General features: G+C 62.8%; 6 protein-coding genes across 6 annotated transcripts; 4 read left to right on the top strand and 2 right to left on the bottom strand.

Annotated features, from left to right (window-relative positions):
- Positions 1 to 651: 651 nt before the first annotated feature.
- On the top strand, positions 652 to 841 carry AMSG_09306 (uncharacterized protein; the record flags this gene model as incomplete). The annotated part of the gene is made up of 2 exons (XM_013899234.1): positions 652 to 668; positions 706 to 841. The coding sequence occupies 2 exons, from the start codon at positions 652 to 654 to the stop codon at positions 839 to 841; spliced, it is 153 nt and encodes a 50-aa protein (XP_013754688.1).
- A 120-nt stretch (positions 842 to 961) lies between these two features.
- AMSG_09305 (uncharacterized protein) lies at positions 962 to 1,932 on the bottom strand (the record flags this gene model as incomplete). The annotated part of the gene is made up of 2 exons (XM_013899233.1): positions 962 to 1,855; positions 1,900 to 1,932. 2 exons carry the CDS (start codon positions 1,930 to 1,932, stop codon positions 962 to 964), a joined length of 927 nt encoding a protein of 308 aa, XP_013754687.1.
- Positions 1,933 to 2,848: 916 nt separating this feature from the next.
- AMSG_09304 (uncharacterized protein) lies at positions 2,849 to 5,374 on the top strand (the record flags this gene model as incomplete). Its single annotated transcript, XM_013899232.1, has 2 exons — positions 2,849 to 2,860; positions 2,900 to 5,374. 2 exons carry the CDS (start codon positions 2,849 to 2,851, stop codon positions 5,372 to 5,374), a joined length of 2,487 nt encoding a protein of 828 aa, XP_013754686.1.
- Positions 5,375 to 7,103: 1,729 nt separating this feature from the next.
- On the top strand, positions 7,104 to 13,265 carry AMSG_09302 (uncharacterized protein). Its single transcript, XM_013899231.1, has 2 exons — positions 7,104 to 7,167; positions 7,570 to 13,265. Exon 2 carries the CDS (start codon positions 7,580 to 7,582, stop codon positions 13,226 to 13,228), a length of 5,649 nt encoding a protein of 1,882 aa, XP_013754685.1. The 5' UTR covers positions 7,104 to 7,167; positions 7,570 to 7,579; the 3' UTR covers positions 13,229 to 13,265.
- Positions 13,266 to 13,520: 255 nt separating this feature from the next.
- Positions 13,521 to 16,017, top strand: AMSG_09301 (transcription initiation factor TFIID subunit 5). Its single transcript, XM_013899230.1, has 2 exons — positions 13,521 to 13,783; positions 14,190 to 16,017. The coding sequence occupies exons 1-2, from the start codon at positions 13,538 to 13,540 to the stop codon at positions 15,999 to 16,001; spliced, it is 2,058 nt and encodes a 685-aa protein (XP_013754684.1). The 5' UTR covers positions 13,521 to 13,537; the 3' UTR covers positions 16,002 to 16,017.
- A 21-nt stretch (positions 16,018 to 16,038) lies between these two features.
- Positions 16,039 to 17,808, bottom strand: AMSG_09300 (protein-L-isoaspartate O-methyltransferase domain-containing protein 2). The gene has a single exon (XM_013899229.1). It carries the CDS (start codon positions 17,511 to 17,513, stop codon positions 16,050 to 16,052), a length of 1,464 nt encoding a protein of 487 aa, XP_013754683.1. The 5' UTR covers positions 17,514 to 17,808; the 3' UTR covers positions 16,039 to 16,049.
- Positions 17,809 to 18,938: the final 1,130 nt, after the last annotated feature.

Here is an 18,938-nt window from a genome sequence, read left to right as displayed (position 1 = left end):
GGGTCCGGGTAGTAGCCTGGAATGCCTCCCTCCAGAGCTAGCTCGGCCTTGGCCACCACCAGGCTTGTCCGCACGGCTGGCCCTCCCCTTGGCTTGGCCTCATACCCGGCAACAAGCCGAGCCAGTCCGCTGCCGTCTCCGCTTGTCCGCAGCGTCTCCGCCTGCCGTTGCATAGTTGAGTGGTACTGCGTCTGTTTGGAGGAGGGGGGAGGGAGGGGGGGGGGGCGGCTGTTGGTCGTCTGTCAGCTGTTGTTGGGAAGGGGGTGATGGAGGGAGGAAAAGGGGGGAGGGAGGGGAGGCGAAGGGAGGCGATCGGAGAGCGGCAGGGCCAGAACTAAGGTCGAGTGCAGATAATGTATCTGGCGAGATGGTAGGCGTGGGGGAGGGGGGATGTGTTTGATATGATTAAAGTGCTCGACTATGTGCTGCACATCACCAATGGCGTCGACACGGCCGGCTGCGGAGGAGCGTCAACCCCACCTACGGCCTTCCACCAATGGCGATGATGTTTGGCGACAACGACGGGCACCCGAGCGGTGCCCTTTTATCTTTCCGATCAGCCTGTATGCAAGCACACGACGGGCGCTCGTGTTTATGTTGATTGGGCGTGCCAAAGGCACGATGCGGCCAGCACCTACAGTACCGATTAGCATGGAGAATCGCGACACGTAGCGATCACAACAGCTCGTTTGACTCTCGCCATAGGCGGATGCAGTCGGTCTTCGGAGGTGCTCAGCACACCTATGCTGAGCTACGGGTACTGGCCGCCTCGCTACAGCTCGCGCGCAAGTCGTTCGGTAACTTTGTGGCGTCGACGTTGGTTGCCGCTGAGGGCATCTGAACCTCGCTCACACGCCGCACTCGGCGACTGGGCAATCGACGCTCAGGCCAGCGTCCATGGCGGCCAGTAATTCAGCCCTTTGTGCCCGTGCGTGGAGCACAAGGTAGAGATTCGGACAGACTATGAAGTGAGAAGCGGCGAGCCTCTGCTCCCGGCTGTTCTGGAGCCGGAGCCGGCTACCTTGGGATCGGTCCCGATAGCCTTTGGGCCGGTCTCGGCTGTCATGGGGCCGGATCGCGGGCGGAGGAGGCGCGATCGGGTGCTGCCCAGGAGCGAGGAGCGGGCTGCGGCGGATTCGACGGGTTTCTGCGCTGCAGACGCCAGATTATACACCGAGAGATCCGGAGGCCGCCGCACAAGCGCACAGTGCTGGCGCGGAATGTCAAAGTCGTACCAGAGGTCCACCGCTGGCAGCGCGTCACCGGGCGATGGGGCAGTCGGTAGGCGGTGCGTGAGCTGAACCGGGTCGGGCGATGCCATGCTTGCTGGCGAGGCAGCGCCCTTGGCAGCGCCTTTTTTCTTGCCCCGCTTGCCCTTTCGGCGGCCCTTCTTGCCGGTCTTGCCCGAGAACGCCACAGCCTCTGCCACTGCTGTCTCGTAGGCGGCAAAGACAGCGAGCTTGTCGGCAGCCGGCGCGTCGACGGTCGCGTTGTTGCGGGCGCCCACCGCCGACGATACCGCAACGCCAGCACCATACAGTGATGCCGCATCGTCGCAAAGCTCGTTCTCTGGTGCCCGCTCGCCGTTGTACAGCGCGATGTTCCGGACCGAGTTGCCGTGCTTCCGCACCAGGAACCGCTTGATCTCCGCCACTGTCGCCGCCAGATTCACCCGCTTGGTCCACACAATGCCCTGCGGGAAGACCAGCCTCAGTCTCAGCTCGACCCATGTTGAATGTGGCAGCGCAAGCGCCGGTCGCTCATACGCCGGTGGTGGTGGCGTCACAGGCTCCTCCTCTTCGGCGCCTGCCTGCGGGTCATCACCTCGTTCAAGCCCGGCATCGACCTCGTCGACCTTGTTACCACCACCACCATCGCCACCAACACCGCCCCCATCACCACTCCATTGTCCATCGCCACCACCGCGTCCATCCCATCGCCCATCAGCCGCCGTATGACTGCTCGCCATGGCGCCAATGCCGCGCCGTTGTCGACGTTGTCTACGTTGTCAACCGTTGGCTCCGCCCACCCGTGGAGAAACCACCCAGCAGCAGCAGCAGCAGCAGCAGCAGTAGCAGCAGAAGCAGAAACACAGACAGAAACCGATACACACACAGACGCCGACACACACACACACACACGTAGGATGCACTACTTGGAGAGCAAGAGAGAGATGTGAATGGTGAGACGGGCCACGGACTGGCCACTCTCCAAAGCGCCGTCAAGTGGTCGCTGACTGTGTCCCCTCACCGCCATCACCACGGAGCCCATCCCAAGCCAATCGAAGCCCCTGGCACACCCTTATAGCCATCCATACCCTCACCCTTCTCCCTACCCATCCACTATATCCCCATCACCCCCATCACCCCCATCACCCCCATCACCCCATCACCCCCATCACCCCCATCCACCCCCCCCCCCATCCCCATCTCCCACCATCCCCACACCCATCCCCATCTCCCACCATCCCCACACCCATCCCCACACCCATCCCCGTCTCCCCCATCCCCATCACTCCCCCCAAAAAACCAAATCGATCCCAGCCACCCCACCCCCCCTCCCTCCCTCCTCCACCTCCTCCACCTCCTCTCCCACCCCTTCACCTCACCCACACTCAACTACCACCTTGTGCAGAGAGGAAAAAAAGGGGAGTATGAGCGAACGAGGGGAAGTACTCCTCCACGAACACCTTCCCCAATGGGGGAGTAACTCTGCTGGTGCTATTCTTACCATCTTTGCTAATGGGGACGTTCTCCTTGCTCCGCTGGACGCTCCGCTTGCTCGCCCTCCTCCTCCTCCCACCACCACCACCACCACCAACACCAACACCTCCAACGCCACCACCGGTATGGACATGGGTGTGGACCACACACAACACCAACACCAACACCAATCACAGTCAAAGTCACATCATGCCCATGACAAGGGCAAGGGCAAGAACAAGGGCAAGGGCAAGTCGAACGCAGCCAAGTCGGCCAAGTCGGCCAAGTCGGCCAAGTCGGCCAAGTCGGCCAAGCCGGACAAGTCGGCCACGTCGACCAAGTCGGTGAATGAGAGCAGTGGCTCGTCTTCACCTCGTTCGGTTCTGGTCGATGGTCTTCCTGCTTGGATGGTTGATCCGATGGCTTACGGTGCCATCACTGCCTCGAGCGACAAGTACAACGTGCCGAGCTTGCCTGGATCTACGCTCGCATCAGCTCCTGCCCCTTCTGCTGCTTCCAACTCGCCAGCTTCTCCTGCCGATCCGGCTTCGGCACGTGATGCATCCGCCGCTGCTTCCCCATCTCGATGGGAGTCAGAGGCCGAGGAGTATGCCGTGCACTACCTCCCGCTTGCTGGCCTGGACTCGCATCACGACCTGTACACTATTGCCTCGCTGCCGGCCGTGCCTGACGGCGTCTACCCGCGTCTCTCGCTCTCACCAGACCGCAAGCTGCTGCTGGTCTTTGGCGCCCCGCCGCCAGACGCGCCGTCACCGTTGAGCACGGCAGCAGCACGTTCCAACGGCGGCTCAGCGCCGACAACGCCACAAAAGGACCCGACCGCGGCGGCCCGCTCGCGCTCGGCCTCATCGCCGCCCGAGGCTGTCGCCACCGACAACGATGTCGAAGGCGAGTCGTCGTCGCGCAAGGCCTCGCTGCCGCGGACAAGCTCACCGCTCGCCCTCGCCTTTTCGGTCTACGAGCTGGTGCCTGGCAACGCGCCACAGCTCCGGCACGTGGTCTCAGAGCTTGCGGCACCGTTTTTCGATGCCGCCTTTTCGCCCGACTCGCGCCACCTGACGCTGCTCCCGCGGGCCGCGCCGGGCACGCTCCTTGTCTACTCGCTCGCCCACGCCGGGCTTCCGACCTCGCTCGCGGCACGGCAGCTCGGCCTCGCCGGCCCGCTGGCCACCTTTGGCCCGGCCCACGACGCCACTGGTGGCGTCTTCCGCGCCACCCGCATCGCCGTCAACGCTGCCGGGCCCGACGCCGGCACCGCTGACTACGCCACCTGGGGCGAAGACGGTTCGGGCCAGTACGTCCTGTGGCAGGTCCACCCGCGGACCGCAGGCGCGAGCGTCCACCTCGGTCCTCTCAAGGCGCCGCTCATCGAGACCCGCCTCTGGCGGCCGAGCATGTTCCCCGAGGCCGCGCCCGAGGACGCCGACACCCCCAAGGTCTACCTCGTCGACCTCGCTTTTGAGCCGCACTCAGGCCTCGCCCTCGGCGGCCTGGTCATTCATGACAACTTTGTCCGCCCCTGCGCCAACGGTGTCGGCATCGAGACCATCTTTGTCCACCCGATGCAGCCAGCCATGGCGAGCTCCGACCCGAACCCACCGCCAGGCACCGTCTCGGCCTTTGACCTCCATCGCGCCGAACTCCTCGCCTCCTCGCCGCTCTCCTCCTGGTTCAAGATCGCCAACGAGCCCGAGGTCGCCGCCTGGGCTCGCTTCCGCTGGTCGCGCCCGTTTGTGGTCGGCGCGTCGTCGGCCTCGGCCCTCGCTACCGTTGCAGGCAAAGGCGTCTTTGAGCTGGTCGACATGCACTTTGGCTCGGCCTTTGACCCGCCCGGCTTACCCTCGTGGTCTGCGCACGTCCGCGATGTTGTCCAGCTCGGTGAGTTTGTCCGCATCGCCGTCCTCGACTCAGGCAGCCTCGCCGCGCTCGTCGCCTCGCCGTTTGTGTCATCGGCCCACCCGCGGTGGTCGGCCGTCTTTGGCCTCGAGTCCCGCGTCGGTGCCATTGACTCGGCCGCCCACCCGCTCGCCCCGGGCCGCGCCCGCCCGCTCTTCTCTGCACCCGACGGCTCCATCGGTCCGGACATCGAAGCCACTCTCGCGCCCGAAGACATGCTCGCCCTCCGCGCAGGCATCGGCCACGCCATGGGCTACTTTATCTCCTCGCTCTGGGACGTCAATCTCTCGCTCTACTCGGACGCCAAACTGGCGGTCTACTTTGGCGGCGCGCCCGCGAGCCTCGTCGCCGACGCCCGCGCCGCCCACGGCGCCTGCGCCGCTCACACCGAGAGCCACAACACCACCGCCCAAACGCGCCAGCGCAAGCGTGCCAAGGGCCGCAAGCGCTACAACGCCGCCTCGCGCAGCGACGAGCTCGCTCTCGCCTCCATCGCCTCGGGCAGCGGCCCCGGTGCCCTCTTCCCGCCACCGCGCCACGCCATGCGCGCCTCGCCCGTCGGCAAGCTCCTCACCACAGCCGCCACTCAGGCCATCGGCATCCACCTTCCGCAGTGCGCCGTCTGTGGCGTCGTCCTCCTCGAGCCGCAAACTTGCGGCGCCTGCCTCAACGCCTACTACTGCTCAACCGCATGCCAGAGCCGCCACTGGCCCTACCACCGCGCCTACCAGTGCTCTTCCCCGGCTACGCGCTAGGCTGGATGCCCCCCGGCGGCGAGCTCGTCGGCACCTCGATCGGCGGCGAGTCGCTGTCAAGAATCGAGATCGGTGGCGGCGGCGGCGGCGGCGGCGGCGCTCCTGCACCCGGCGGAAGCTCAGGCAGCGCAACAGGCTTCAGCATCGTCTTGTCCTGCTCCTTGTCAAGCTGCGCCTGCACCGTCTCCAGCTGCGCAGACTGCATCGCGTACGCCGTCCCCATCCCCAGTGCAAACCCTACCACAAGCCCGGGCATCTGTCCAATCGCCCCATACTCCTTAGCTCCGCGCTATCCGATCATGAGTCCCTGCCTCCCTGCGCCTCCCTGTCTTCCCGCCCTCCACGTCATGTCCACGAGGCACACCTGCGCCGTCTCGTCGTCCACATCGACGCGTCATGCTCGCCAGCCACACAGCCTCAGGTCACGCGCATCGCACGCCCAGGACCAAGATGGCCACAGTCGCAGCAATCAAGACTATCATGACCCAAATCATGGTCAAGGCCATGACTACCACCGCCGTGCCCCCCCCCCCCCCCCCCCCCCCCCGAGTGGACAGCCGCGACCAAAGCCTGATCACGATGATGATGCTGACAATCATGGTCATGACCACAACCATGACCATGACCACGACCATGACCACAGCTATGGCCATAATCACTATCCATGGCCAAGACCATTATCCATGACCTATGATCATGAGCAAGGCATGTGACAACGTACCACAATGTGAGCAGCGGCGGAAGACTGAGCAGCCGCCGGAGCCCGGTGAGCCAGCGAGGTAAACAGACGACGATGCATGGATGAAGCGAGACGGTTTTGTAGGTTGGAAAGTAGGTAGTGCAAACAAAAACAACTTTGAGTATAGTACGTGTGTGTGACAGAGTGAGGTGTGGCTCTCAGCTTGCAGAATGCTTACGCTTCGTCCCCCCTTCAGAGCTCAGGCTACTCAAGTCGTCACTGCCGTCATCATGACTCATTCACGCACTGCCGCCCCCAGTAGCGGGGACTATTTTTCTCACAGCAAAACATGCTCTGCCATGCCCTGCCTTTGCACTTGTCATCAGCACCATCATGGCTACAATGGATACCCATAGTGGGGAGATGTTGGTCTGATCTACGTACATACGCGGGTGGGCCCAGATCGTCGCTCGGATCTGGGACGGACTGAACCCTCTGTGACCGACAGGTCGGTCGCCTCTCACCCCGTAGATTGTATCCCAGCATCACACCTTGAGCTGATGGGAAACAGCCCACCACCAACACCCAGCGACTACATGGTTGAGCTCGCTGCGAGTAGGGGTGGTCTGTTTCGGATGGCTCAACATCCGCTCTACCTCGCAGCGGCGAATATATCTCAATTAGACGACAAGGCAGCTGTGAGTCAACTTATCCAACACACCTTAACTGTCACGACCATAGGAAAGGTAGCGCGAGCTTGCCGCAACCCCGTGGCAGTCAAGACATCCAGACAGATGCAGGCGCTGCATACCTTGCCGCTAGCTGCACTTGGCCTCACTAAAACACTACACACGTATGGCATCATCCTTTCTCCGCATCAATGGTCATTAAGCCGCATTTCGGTTGCAAGCGAGTCGCGAGAACGAGCCAACTTACGAATATCTATCCCAAAAGTTCAAGTTGAATCCCTGCTGTCACAGCCAAGCCAGTCCAAATGTCGCACATCCCTCTCGCCTCACTCGCCTCGTCAGCGCAACTCGTGGGAAAGCTTGGGCGACATCCCCAGAACACGCTGCCTGTCTTGAGCTCAGCCAAGCCTAAACGTGCCTTACCTGTACGTGGCAAATTCTTCTCCTGCTCCCCTCCTTTGTGCAAGCCTTCCTTCGAACTCAAGCTGCGATACACCGTGCGTAACCAATTACCCAGCCGACCCATCCTGGTTATCAACCCCAAGAACTCTTCACAACTCCCACGGTACCACCGGCAAGCCTACCCTGGCTACCATTAACCTCCCGCCGCCTCTCCTCTTCCCCTTTTGCCCTCATACCGTTCTCCCGATTACCCAACTTGGCCAGTATCGTCAGCAAGGCGGTGCGGCGTATTGTTGACACTGTCGGTATCTTGCAACGTTTGCGTGTCACGATCGACATCCGACCGGGAGTATTTTTTGGCCTGCGCCCGCACGTCAAATCAGACGCGCACCCAAACCTCACTCCACACCACACCTCATCTACAGGTTTGCAGGAATGCCCTCCCAGTGCAACAAGGCCAAGGGTGAGAGCACGCGGCCTTGCGTCAGCTTTGCTCTGCCGGACATCTCGCGTCAAAACGCGACTCTGCCTGTTCTTGACAAGGATGACCCAGCCACAACCGCCCAAGTCACAACCATCACCGACTTTTCCCCACATCCTGCAAGAGCCGTACTGTCATCGTCGATGACCTCGTCATCGTCGTCACCATCCTTGACCCCGCAGCTCTCTTCACGCCACTCGTCACGGACGCGGTCATCATCGTCTTCGACCGCCTCGACCTCCTCGACCGCCTCGACCGCCACGACTGCCTCCACGTACTCCTCGTACTCGTCGGACTCGTCGTCGACGGCATCGCCGTCATCAACATCATCGTCCACTGAAAAGGCCCTGCCGCTCACCTCGCGCCCACGCCGCACCCGCAGGCCAACGATGTTTCCCTCGGCCTCAGCCATGTCCGCTGGCTCGGGCGTCGGATTGGCATCAAACGGCACTGTCACTTCATCGACTATGATGGGCACGCTCTGGTCGACCTCGGTACACTCGACCCTGCAGCCAACCACCAGCGAGAACTTTACCCTGAACTCCGTCTCTACAACTTCGTCGTCGATGTTAGCCGAGACGTCCGACCTGCTTCCACGCCGGAGACAGCCGCGTGCCGCCGCACCTGGCCTCAATCGCGCCGTTTTCGGCACCATCCTCGCTCTTGTCGACAGGCCATCGCGCCCGCCTGGCATCGCTGCCTGCCTAACTATGGCTTCTGTGTGCACCGAGCTCATCCAGTTCATTACCCTCACCTTGGTTGTCTTTGCCGCTGAGCCCTCTGCTCCGGGCACCTTTCACACCGTCAATGCGCTCTCGCTCGGTGTGCTCACTGCGCGGACGCATTGGCACCAAGCAGTTGTCGCGTGCATTGGCGTGACAATCGCCACCGTCGCTGTCGTCGTCATTGCCATTCGCATCGGCCGCGGTGCCATCACGATCTCCCCCACGATGCGGACGGTGGCGTCGGGCATGATCGAGCTTCTCTCGGGCCCACTCCTTGTGCCCTGCCTCCTTGCGCTTCTCTCCAACATGGCGCTCACTCTGCCGGCCGCTATCCTCGTCGTCCTCGCCTTCTTTACCTCTCTCAACTCAGCCACTGCAGCTTTGCAGATGGAATCCGAGGCTGCGCTGCGGTGGCATATTCCTGGCGCCACGGTCGCCATGACTTCCAAGCTGATCGCTGTTGTTGCCGCTGCCACTGCTCCGCACCTCCCCGCACTCGCCGTCATCATTTTCCTCACTGCCGCTGCCGCCACCATGCTCCTCTCCGCCGTTGTGCTCCGCGAGCTCATCATGCTCTCGTCATCGCGCAACGCTTCTCGAATCTCGGCCGCCCGCATCGTCATTGCGTCGGTCTGGCTTGCGGTTGTTGTTTCGTTTTGGACCTGGCAATTCAGCTCAAGCCTGATGAGCCCGTTGGCAGTAGCTATCTTTGGTGCTTCACTGGGTGCTGCCGCTGGCCTTGCCCTCGCATCGCTTCCACTGCGGTACACCGGTGTCATCGAGCGATTGGCGACGTCGCTGTCGTGGGCAACGCTTGGTCGGACCGCTCCGCATGTCTACGCCATGGGCCTCGAGTCGCTGCTCCTCTCGCCTGTCCGACTTGCAGAGTACGGCGGCTATGCCGCCTACGTCGTTGCCGAGTATGATGCTGCCGATGCCGCCTTTGCTGCAGTCCAGCAGACCTCAGTGCCCGGGCCGCACATGGAACAGGCTGCGCTCTGGACCGAGGCATCGGGCTTCGAGTCGTCGGTGGCCTCGGTTTACATTGAGCTTGCGCTGCGCGGCGCGCGCGAAAACCACGCCGTCGCGCTCACCATAGGCACCGCGCCCAACCTCGAGGACGAGGCCGCCCATGCCCAGACCTTTCTTCACATGCGGCGACAGCTCTCGCACGATGCCGACCTGCATTTCTTCCACACCCGCGTCAACATCGACGCCATCGACGAAGCGTATGTGGCGTACCCCACCTTTCCCCACATTCTCTCGGACATGCTTCGCGGCTTTTTCGCGCCATCGCCGCTCTGCCCGCGCTCGCAGGTCCCTGCTGCCTACGCCATTACCAAGCTCCGCGAGCTTGCTCTGGCCACCCAGCTTCCAGCTACCAGCTTGCAGGTTCTATCGGATCTCATCGCTGGTCCTCTGGCGCTGAGCTCGTCGCGCAAGTCGATTCTCGCCCGTGCCTTGGCGCTACCGCCACCATGGCAGTCTCCTATGCCTGGCAAGGACAAGATGTCGCCCAAGATTCCTACCAACTTGATTTGGGGTGGAGCGGGGCGGCTGTCGTCGACCACGCCCAACGGCGTCGTCATGATCCTCGTCAACACGCTGCGGACGCTTGTCTCGCACTTGACGCGCCAGAACGACAACGCTGCCCTGGTTTTTATGGTCGAAAAGTACTGGGCTGTCGATCCGGCCACTCACGCCGTTCTGCGAGGTCTCCTTCTCACCTCGCCAGATCTTCCCGTCGTCATTGTGACCGAGGCTGCCAAGAGCCACTCGGGTCTTGTCCTCGATCCATTGATGCACAAGTGGGTCTCGGGCGGGACGCTCAAGACGATCTCACCCGCGCTCGCTCAGCGGTCGGCGCTCGTCTTTGACGACCTTCCCGCAGTGGCCCAGTACGATGCCATCCGGCTCATGACCGCGCCACATCGCCCCACTGTCTCGTTTGCCGGCATGGCTATGGACGTCTCGGTCCTCAACTCGAGTAGGGCAGTGCCGTGCACCGTGTGCATGGCCACCCACCATCACCGCATGGCGCGCGACGGATGCGCGACCGTACCTGTCTCGGAGCGGGCTGATGCTGAGCTCGACGCGTCGATCGCCAGATTGGAAGTCCAGAGGCAGACCAACCTGCCGTCCACCGGCCTCTGCCTCCTCGGCTTTGACTTTGCCAACTGTAACTCGCCTGGGCTGGACATTACGGCTGCGAGCGGGCACCGCTTCGCCCAGCCAAGCCACGTTCCATCATCGGCATGTCTCCCGCCGCACCCCTACGTCGCCCGCCCGGCACCGTACGTCGTCAACGCAACAGGATCGGGACCAAAGGGCGGAAGAAGCAACCGCAAAGTGGCACCCAAGCCTATGTCGAAACAGCCGATATCATCAGGCTCGAGCGCCAACCTTCAGGTCAACATTCTTGGAAACATTGGCCAAGACAGCTCGATCTGGAATGACTCGGCAGTGTCAGACTGGCACGAGAGCGAGAACTTGGGCGGGAAGCTCGACACAAGCTCCGGCCCAAACAGCTCAGTTCACATCCTGCTTGGCATGCGAGCACTGCGGCACTGCTCATCCGATGATTGTGTGCAAGAGCTCCGGCTGATGATGTTCGGCCGGGTGCTTGACGATCTCACCCTTTCCGGCTCCGCGCACCTGCATCTCCCGCTTGTGGCACTCATCGAGTTTGCAGCAGTCATCGGTCGCGCTGGCTCGCTCACCCTCCTCAAGGACGCGTACATGCGGGCGCAGTCCGATCCGAGCCTTGCGTCGCCGCAATTGGTCTTGGCCTTTGCAAACTCGGAACTGTGCTCAGTGACCGAACTATACGGCCTCGCGCAGGTGCACGACGTCCTCAAGACGATCACGGATCCGCTGTCGGGCAAGGAGTCGTTTCAGTTTGTGCGTGCCGCCGAGCGGCACGCCATCCTTGCAACACTCCCGGTCGGCGATGCCGAGTTTTACGCCTTCCACGTCGGCCGGACGCTCGCCGCCTCTGACCATCCGGTCGACTCGCACCCAGCCAGCTTCCTGCCGTTTGCGCGCCGGGCCGGCGACATGCACCTCATCGTCAAGGGCTGTGTCTCGCTCATTGTGGACCAGCAACTCGAGCTGCCGCTGGCGGACTATCGCCAGGTGCTCGGTGCCATCGCGCGGTCGGACGCGCGCCGCGAACTCCACCGCGACGGTCCCAACGCCGAGCTTCCGCCGGTGGAGACGCGGCTTATCAAGCGCCTCTTTACCCCCGGCGAGGAGCTTGGGCACATGGCGCCGGACACCACCGTCATCAGCGATCGCCTGCCGCCGTCGGAAGTGACGCGCGTTGGTGCCGAAGCGCGGTGGAGTCTGCTCATGGCTTATGCACGCGCGGTGCTCAACGCCGCGCTCGTACGCGACCAAACCACAGCCTCACACATCGGCATGCAGCGTGTTGGATCTACGCGCGGCGAGGTGCTGTCCGACATCTGCGTCCTGCTGAGCAAGCACCTCGCCGAGGGCCACGGCAACGATCTCGAGGTGTGGGCTCTCAAGACCAACATGGCAGTTGCGCGCGGAGACCTCCGCACTGCGCGCGATATGGTAGTCAAGGGCGCGCTGGCTGCAACCTGCGAGGGCGGGCCGTCGCAAGGCCAACAGCTGGCAGGCGAGGCTGCAATCTCCATGGCGACGGGACGGCTGCTTTTGACGCGCGCGCGGCCCAAGGCCGCGGTCGGATGGTTTGTCAAGGCCCTCAGTGCGTCGCGCAAGGGCTGCAACGCGACGGCCGCAGCCGAGGCGCAGCATGAGCTGGGCGTGACGCTGGTGGACATCGGACTCGTGGCGCGGGCGAAGCGGCAGTTTGCGTGGATCGACAGCTCGACGCCGTGGAGCGCGGTGCTGCAGGTGAAGACGGTGCGGCTGCTGAACGCACGGGCGTGGATGCTGCTGCAGGCCGGAGAGTGGAGCAAGGCGCACGTCCTCTGCCTCCAGATCTACTCGTCGGGCAAGTCATCGCCGGGTTCACTGGCAGCTCTGCGGACAATGGCCATCATGGCGCTCCTCTCCAACGACGTCAATGCGTTTGATCAGATCCTCAGCTCGATCATGATGGAAGGCGACGAGACGGTCATCCTTGCCGAAGGCTTTCTCCTCATGGCTATGGCCGCCTTTCGCGATGTCCTACTCACGCGGCCAGAGCTGGTGGCAATCGATCCCGCATCCGTCCCACGGGTGAAGACACTGGCCTTCAAAGCCATGGCAGGCTTTTCGGACAAGATGAGCCGGCTCGAGTGTGCGGCCAAGCTGATGGCGGACGTGCACGCCATGAGCGCGTCGTCAATGGCGCTGGACGGGGTAGCGGCACTGCCGATGGTGATGCAGATTGGCATCAAGGCCGTCACACTCATCGCGTCCTGGCTCAAGCTCGACTTGGCGAATGACGACGTCACCGGCAGCGACATGCTGCAGGATGAGCACGAGTTTACCGTTTCGATGCTCGGCGAGGCCTCCATAGGCTATGTGGTCGACTGGGTTGATACAGATGGCGGGCTTTCGCGGGCCAACATGATGGCGGCCACTGCTGCTCTGCCATCGCCGCATGTTCCCACTTTCGGCGAGTGGGATCTCGTCAAGTGCTGCGAGCTTGCCGTGGCAGCAGGAAAGAATCTCGCGCAGACGCGGCGCATCCGGGGGCAGGCAATCAAGGCTGCGTTTTCGGGTAGTCAACTCATGACGTGGCTGTCTGACAACCACGTCGTTTCTGACAGTAGCCATGCCAGTCTGCTCTGCGAGCGGCTGCGGTGGCTGGGCCTAATCGTGCCCGTCACCACCGGCCTCGGCGTTGTCGAACGGTTCGAGACCGCTTTGCCGTCGCAGCTGTATCGTGTGTGTGTGACGTAGATGGATGACGATAAAACAGACATGATTTCGGCAAACATGATGCTAGCAGGGAGGGGAAGGGGACGCGCGATTGGATGATGTCATCCATTGGTCGGCTCGTTGGCAGGGCAGCCAGGCAGTGCTGATCGATGGGCCAGCGGTCGGGCCAAGCGGGCGGGCGAGCAGGCGGGCGGCGACGATGCCGAGACGGCGAGGCCCGATTGGTCGGTGGCACCCAATTGCGGGGCGAGCAGCAACCAGCACCAACAGTGCCACTGCCACAACCACCTCTCTTTCTCTCTGTGGCAGTGTCCCAGTTGTCTGCCCGACATGGACACTGACGCCATTGTGCTTGCATACCTCAAGCGGAAACAGTATGAGCGTGCCGAGGCTGCGCTTAACCATGAGGGGAGGGTCGAGTCGCTGGACGACCTTGCCTTTCGTGCCTACTCGGCCGTCGACACAAACGTAGCAAACTACATCCTCTTCCACAACCCCAAGGAGGGCCCACAGGCATACCTCGAGTCATATGCTCGCCTCAAGGACTGGATTACCACCTCGCTCGAGGCCTACCGTGTACGTACTCTCTCTGTCCCCCTCCACCCCCCCCCCCCCCCCTGCCCTCCCCCCTTGTGATCGTGATCACCATCGTGATCATGATCGCGATCGCCCAGGCCCGATCGCCCCGTCGCCTGTTTCTACCCCGCCAAGCGCAGGCATTGGCACTACTATGGAGCTCATACTTACTTATGACATGGATGTGGATGTGTTGAATGTGGGTATGTGATTGGAATGTGTGCTGTGGTGGTGGTGGGTGCTGGGGGGGGGGGTTGTCGGGGTGCCGGTGGCGGTGCTTGTCGTCGTCTGACGGCCTTTTTCTGCATTTGGTGGTTGTCGTCGATGGTCCCGGGTGGGCTGCCATGGCGGTCGTGTCGGGGATGGGCATGGTGCTCGGCATGGCTGTGGTGGCATTGGTGGACAGGATGAACTGTCGGCGATCCTCTTCCCTGTCTTTGTCCATTGCTACCTCGACCTGGTGTCCAAGGAGCATGCGGAGGAAGCCAAGACGTTCCTGGCGCGATTCTCGCCGGAACATGCGGCGGCGCACTCGGCCGACCTGGCGCAGCTCGGCTCGGTGACGCACAAGCAGCATGTGTTGCAGAACAAACTGTCGTCGACGTTCCGGACAAACAAGTACAACGTGCGGCTGTCGTCGTACGGGTTTGAGCTCCTGGTGCGGTTCCTGCAGGAGGCCGACTTTATGCTCCTGCTCGCCATTGTCAACGAGCGCATCAACGTGCTGGTGGCCGAGGCCAAGCCGAACGACGGCGTTGTTCCGCGGTTTGCCGCCGGCGCGCTCACCGGGCTCAGTGTCGAGGCCATGGACGAGCTGGTCGAGGCGCACCAAGTCCACTGGGGCACCTTTCCGTCGTTCAAGGAGTCAACCCACGCGCTCATCTCCGAGTTCTCGGAAGAGCTCAAGGGCCTGACCGACGACGAGGGCCGCCCGCTGGTCTTTAATCTCTTTACCGAGGCGCAGGCCGAGCTCGACGCCTCGTTTGCGGCCGCCGCCGAGGAGGGCGCCGGGCGGTCCAAGCGGCGCAAACGCGGCGACGGGTCGGCGGCCGAGACCGGCGACGCGCCGCCGGTCCCGGAGCTCAAGCGCATTCCGCTGTTGGAGACGGCCGAGCTCTCGGAGCTCGAGTCATTTGCGGAGGTGCGGTCGCGCATGGCGCTGTCGTCGACGGCGCTGCCGTCGGCCGCCATGTACACCTTTTTCAACACGTACGACACGCTCAACTGCGCCAGCTTCTCGCGGTCCGGCGGGCTCATGGCAACAGGCTTTGGCGACTCGTCGATCCGGCTGTGGGACCTCGAGGGCCGCCATCTGACCGGGCTCAACCCGGAGCTAGTGCCCATTGCCGAGAACTCGGTCGTCCTGCACGGGCACTCGGGCCCGGTCTACGGCCTCTCGTTCTCGCCCGACTCGCGGTTCTTTGTCTCGGCCTCGCAGGACGGGACGGCCCGGCTGTGGTCCATGGAGACCAGGACCAACCTTGTGGTGTACTCCGGCCACTCGTTCCCGATCTGGGACGTCGCCGTCTCGCCGCTCGGCCACTACTTTGCCACGGCCTCGCACGACACCACGGCTCGTCTCTGGTCGACCAACATGGTGACCCCGCTGCGCATTTTTGCCGGCCACCTCAGCGACGTCGACACCGTCGCCTTCCATCCCAACTCCAACTACGTCGCCACTGGCTCGTCTGACAAGTCGGTCCGCCTCTGGGACGTCCAGTCGGGAAACTGCGTCCGTGTCTACACCGGACACACCGACGGTGTCGCCTCGCTCGCCTTTTCGCCCGATGGTGCCAAGCTCGCCTCGGGCGCCCACAACGGCGCCGTCATCGAGTGGGACATCAACTCTGCAAAGTCGCTCAAGTCGTACACCGGCCACAAGGGCGCGGTTTGGTCGCTCGACTACGCCCACGACGGCGTCCTCCTCGCCTCGGCCTCGGCTGACCACTCCATCCGCCTCTGGGACGTAGAGTCGCGCTTCCTCGACGCTTCCACCTCGCGCCGCCAGGACACCCCGCCGGGTGGCCTCGTCAAGGCCTTTTACACAAAGTCCACCCCCGTCTTTAACGTCAAGTTCAACCCGCGCAACGTGCTACTTGCCGCCGGCCCGTTCCGCGCCTCGGAGCCTTCGCCGCACGTTGACGACCTTTCCCCGGCAGCAAAGGCCCAGGCTGTCGGCGACGCCGGCGCCGCTATCTCAATGGACACGACCAAGTAAAGCGGATGGTTGCGTGTGTAATGTGTATGGGGGGGGGGGGGGGGGGGATTATCCAGACTCGGATGAGAGCGACTCGACCTCGAGCCGGTTAGCGTGGTCGAGGCAGCAGCAGCGGAGCGCCGAGAGCGACGACGTCATCGATGCTGAGCTCGAGGCTGAGCTGGAGAGGGTAGCCGACGAGGCCGAGGTAGAGGTCGGGAGCGGATCGGCGGCAAACCGCTTGAGGCAGCCCGGGTAGGCGCAGGTGGCGATGTCGAGCGGGACGCCACCGTTGAGAAACTCGAGCGTGTCCATGGGCACGATACCAATGAGGGCGCGGAGTCGCTCCAGCGGCGGCGTGTAGGTGAGCGCGAGGTCGTCACCCACGACGATGCCGTCATCAAGCATCCACTGGCTTCGCAGCGCGTCGGCGGCAAGGACAAAGAGCGACGGCAGCATCCGCGCCGCGAGCGTGGTCTCGATCTCGGCCATGGGGTCAGTGCCGTCGGGAAGGACCTCGGATCCGTCGTCGACTACTGGCGCAAAGATGGTGCCTGGTGTGACGACGGTTGTCTCGGCGCCAGCCGGGGTGTGATGAAGCCGAATGACGTTAGCCTGGTACGGGACGACAAGGCGGCCACCGGGCTTGAGCAGCGCGTAGAACGCGCGGATGTGGGCATCGCTGGCAATGCCCGAGCCGACGTAGATGGCATCAAATCGAAGCGTGTCCGATGCGAGCGAGAGCGCATCACCGCGGAAAAAGTGCGGCTGCCGCATCCGCGCCGTGTTGATCCACGGCGAGGAGAAGAGCTCGTCTGTCCGCGCCTTGGCCCATTCGAGCGCTGCCTCGTCGAGCTCGACGCCGAGCGAGCAGCCGGTCGGCCCCAGTAGTATTGACGCTACCGTCGAGAGATAGCCCGATCCCGATCCGATGTTAAGAAAGGTCTCGCCAGGGCAGAGCTCCAGCGCGTCGACGACGTCCATGTAGATGGAGACGGCGGAGTGGTGTAGCCGCCCACCACCAGGCAGGAGCTGCGACCACGGCTCGGCGAGGTACGAGCCCTCGGACTCGTTCGACGACGATGCCCGAAGTAGCTCGTAGAGCGAGGTGGACCGCTCAACCTGGATCGGGAGCGACGGCGGGCCGGCCATAGGCAGCGCACTCGCCATCGGCGCCGGGTCGGTTCCGGCTTCTGAGTCTGCGTCAGAGTCCGAGTCCGAGTCGGAGCTCTGCGAGAGGAGCGAGTCATCATCCGACGCCGAGTCGATTCCCTGTGGAGCAGCAGTGAGCGGCAGATACGGCGGTGGCGGGAGGTCATCATCGCCGCTGGAGCTCGATCCGTCGTCAATGTCCGGGACGTGGGTTACCTCGTCGGGCGCCGAGGTTGTTGGCGGCTTCGGCGGAAAGTACTGGAAGAACCGCTTGTCGATGCAGCGAAAGGCGTACACCGTGGCCGAACGAACAGGACGCGAGGTGTGGATGGAATCGAGGAGCTCATCCTGGCTGGGATAGCCGTGGAGGATGTTGCCCATGGCTTGCTATTCCGGCAGAAACGGGCGGAAATTTTGATGTCGGCTGAACACCTGGACTATGCCGGGCACAAAGCCGCACTCGCCGCACAGAGGGCGTGTTCCTTGCCAACACCGCGGTGCCTTGTAACACACGGTCTAGACCTTACACGTCCAATCCAATGGTATGCGTGGAGATACTATTGTTGTGGTGTTCTCCTGATGTGATGGTTGCCACTACGTAACAGGTGAAGAGTGCAGACGGGCTTGGGTTGCTCTGGGCCACGTGAGGCGAAGGTGCGGAGCACGAGACAGGAGATTGTCTTTCCGACCGAATCGAAGGGACGATGATTAGTACGTTAGTGGCTGGGTGGGGGGATGGACGAATAGGATGAGGGGAGGAAGAGGATGACAGGTTGGTGGATAGGGGTCGAAGGGGGGGGGGGGGGAGGAGAGAGAGAGAGAGGAGAGCGTCTGGACGGCGGCCGAGAGCGACTCCTTTCCGGGTCGACGAAGGCGACCATTAGGAGCTGAGCCCTGATCGGTGTCAGATCTACATGCACTGCATCTCTACCATTGACTTCCAAGTATGTCTAGAGTAATCTCGAGAATCTGCAGTTGATAGCGCTTGGTGTGAAATAGCTTGACGTCCATAGATTGAAATGAGTACGGGTGCGAGCTGTGAGGGGGAGGAGGGGGGGAGTTTTTTTCGACTACCTGTGATAAGGTGCAAGCGCGCCCCCGGTTGCAGGCCGAGAGGTCACTCTGCTCACTTGAGAGTGCGACGCTCTCTGCTCTTCTGCACGTTGTCATTGATGCCAACAGTATTGTGCTTACAGCTAGTTGCTAACGTGTGCACAGACCGTTGCAAACATACGCGCGTGTGCAGGAAACTCAAAAAATACTGACTGACCACGAGACGACGCCGGCCGGCAAGGTGATCACAGCGCGCATGAACGATCAAACAAGCTCTGCAAGAGGCCAACTGCGTCGACGCCAATGGAGTTACGCGAAGAAAGGTGTGTCTCAACCGCTTCGGCTTCTTTCACCTGTTGCGCATGTTCGCGACTCGTGGTGGTGGCGGCGAAAAAAGGACGGATGACGCCACAGTGACGAACAGTTGTGTGCCGACTGGTGAGGGAGCACCTGACGGGCAACGACGACGACGACGACGACGACGAGCCACACTCACCAGTCTCAGCTCCCACCTGACTCGTAGAGACCGTCATGGGCGGTGACCTTCTTGGCATTGATTGGGGCTCTTCAGGCGGAAAGTGTTTCGAGTGTTGGAAGGTACGGTGGGAAGCAGGGGTGGTGGGGCGACGGGGAGGTGAGGGGCAGGAGAGGGGAGGTGGGGAGGGGGGGGGGGGGGGGGGGGAGGGAGAGGGAGACGCGTGCTTGCAACGGTACTGAAGTTTGGGGTTTTTTTTTCGCGAGGCGATAGTGGGA

This window comes from Thecamonas trahens (genome assembly GCF_000142905.1).
Source record: "Thecamonas trahens ATCC 50062 unplaced genomic scaffold supercont1.47, whole genome shotgun sequence".
Classification (NCBI taxonomy): domain Eukaryota; order Apusomonadida; family Apusomonadidae; genus Thecamonas; species Thecamonas trahens.
This window is presented reverse-complemented; position numbering and strand designations above follow the sequence as displayed.

What these genes read in the sequence shown, in the direction of transcription:
- AMSG_09300 (XM_013899229.1), bottom strand. Translation starts at nt 17,513, where the DNA reads ATGGGCAACATCCTCCACGGCTATCCCAGCCAGGATGAGCTCCTCGAT.
- AMSG_09301 (XM_013899230.1), top strand. Translation starts at nt 13,538, where the DNA reads ATGGACACTGACGCCATTGTGCTTGCATACCTCAAGCGGAAACAGTAT. An exon ending in CCTCGCTCGAGGCCTACCGT is followed by an intron (nt 13,784 to 14,189) that starts GTACGTACTCTC and finishes ATTGGTGGACAG; the next exon opens with GATGAACTGTCGGCGATCCT.
- AMSG_09302 (XM_013899231.1), top strand. Translation starts at nt 7,580, where the DNA reads ATGCCCTCCCAGTGCAACAAGGCCAAGGGTGAGAGCACGCGGCCTTGC.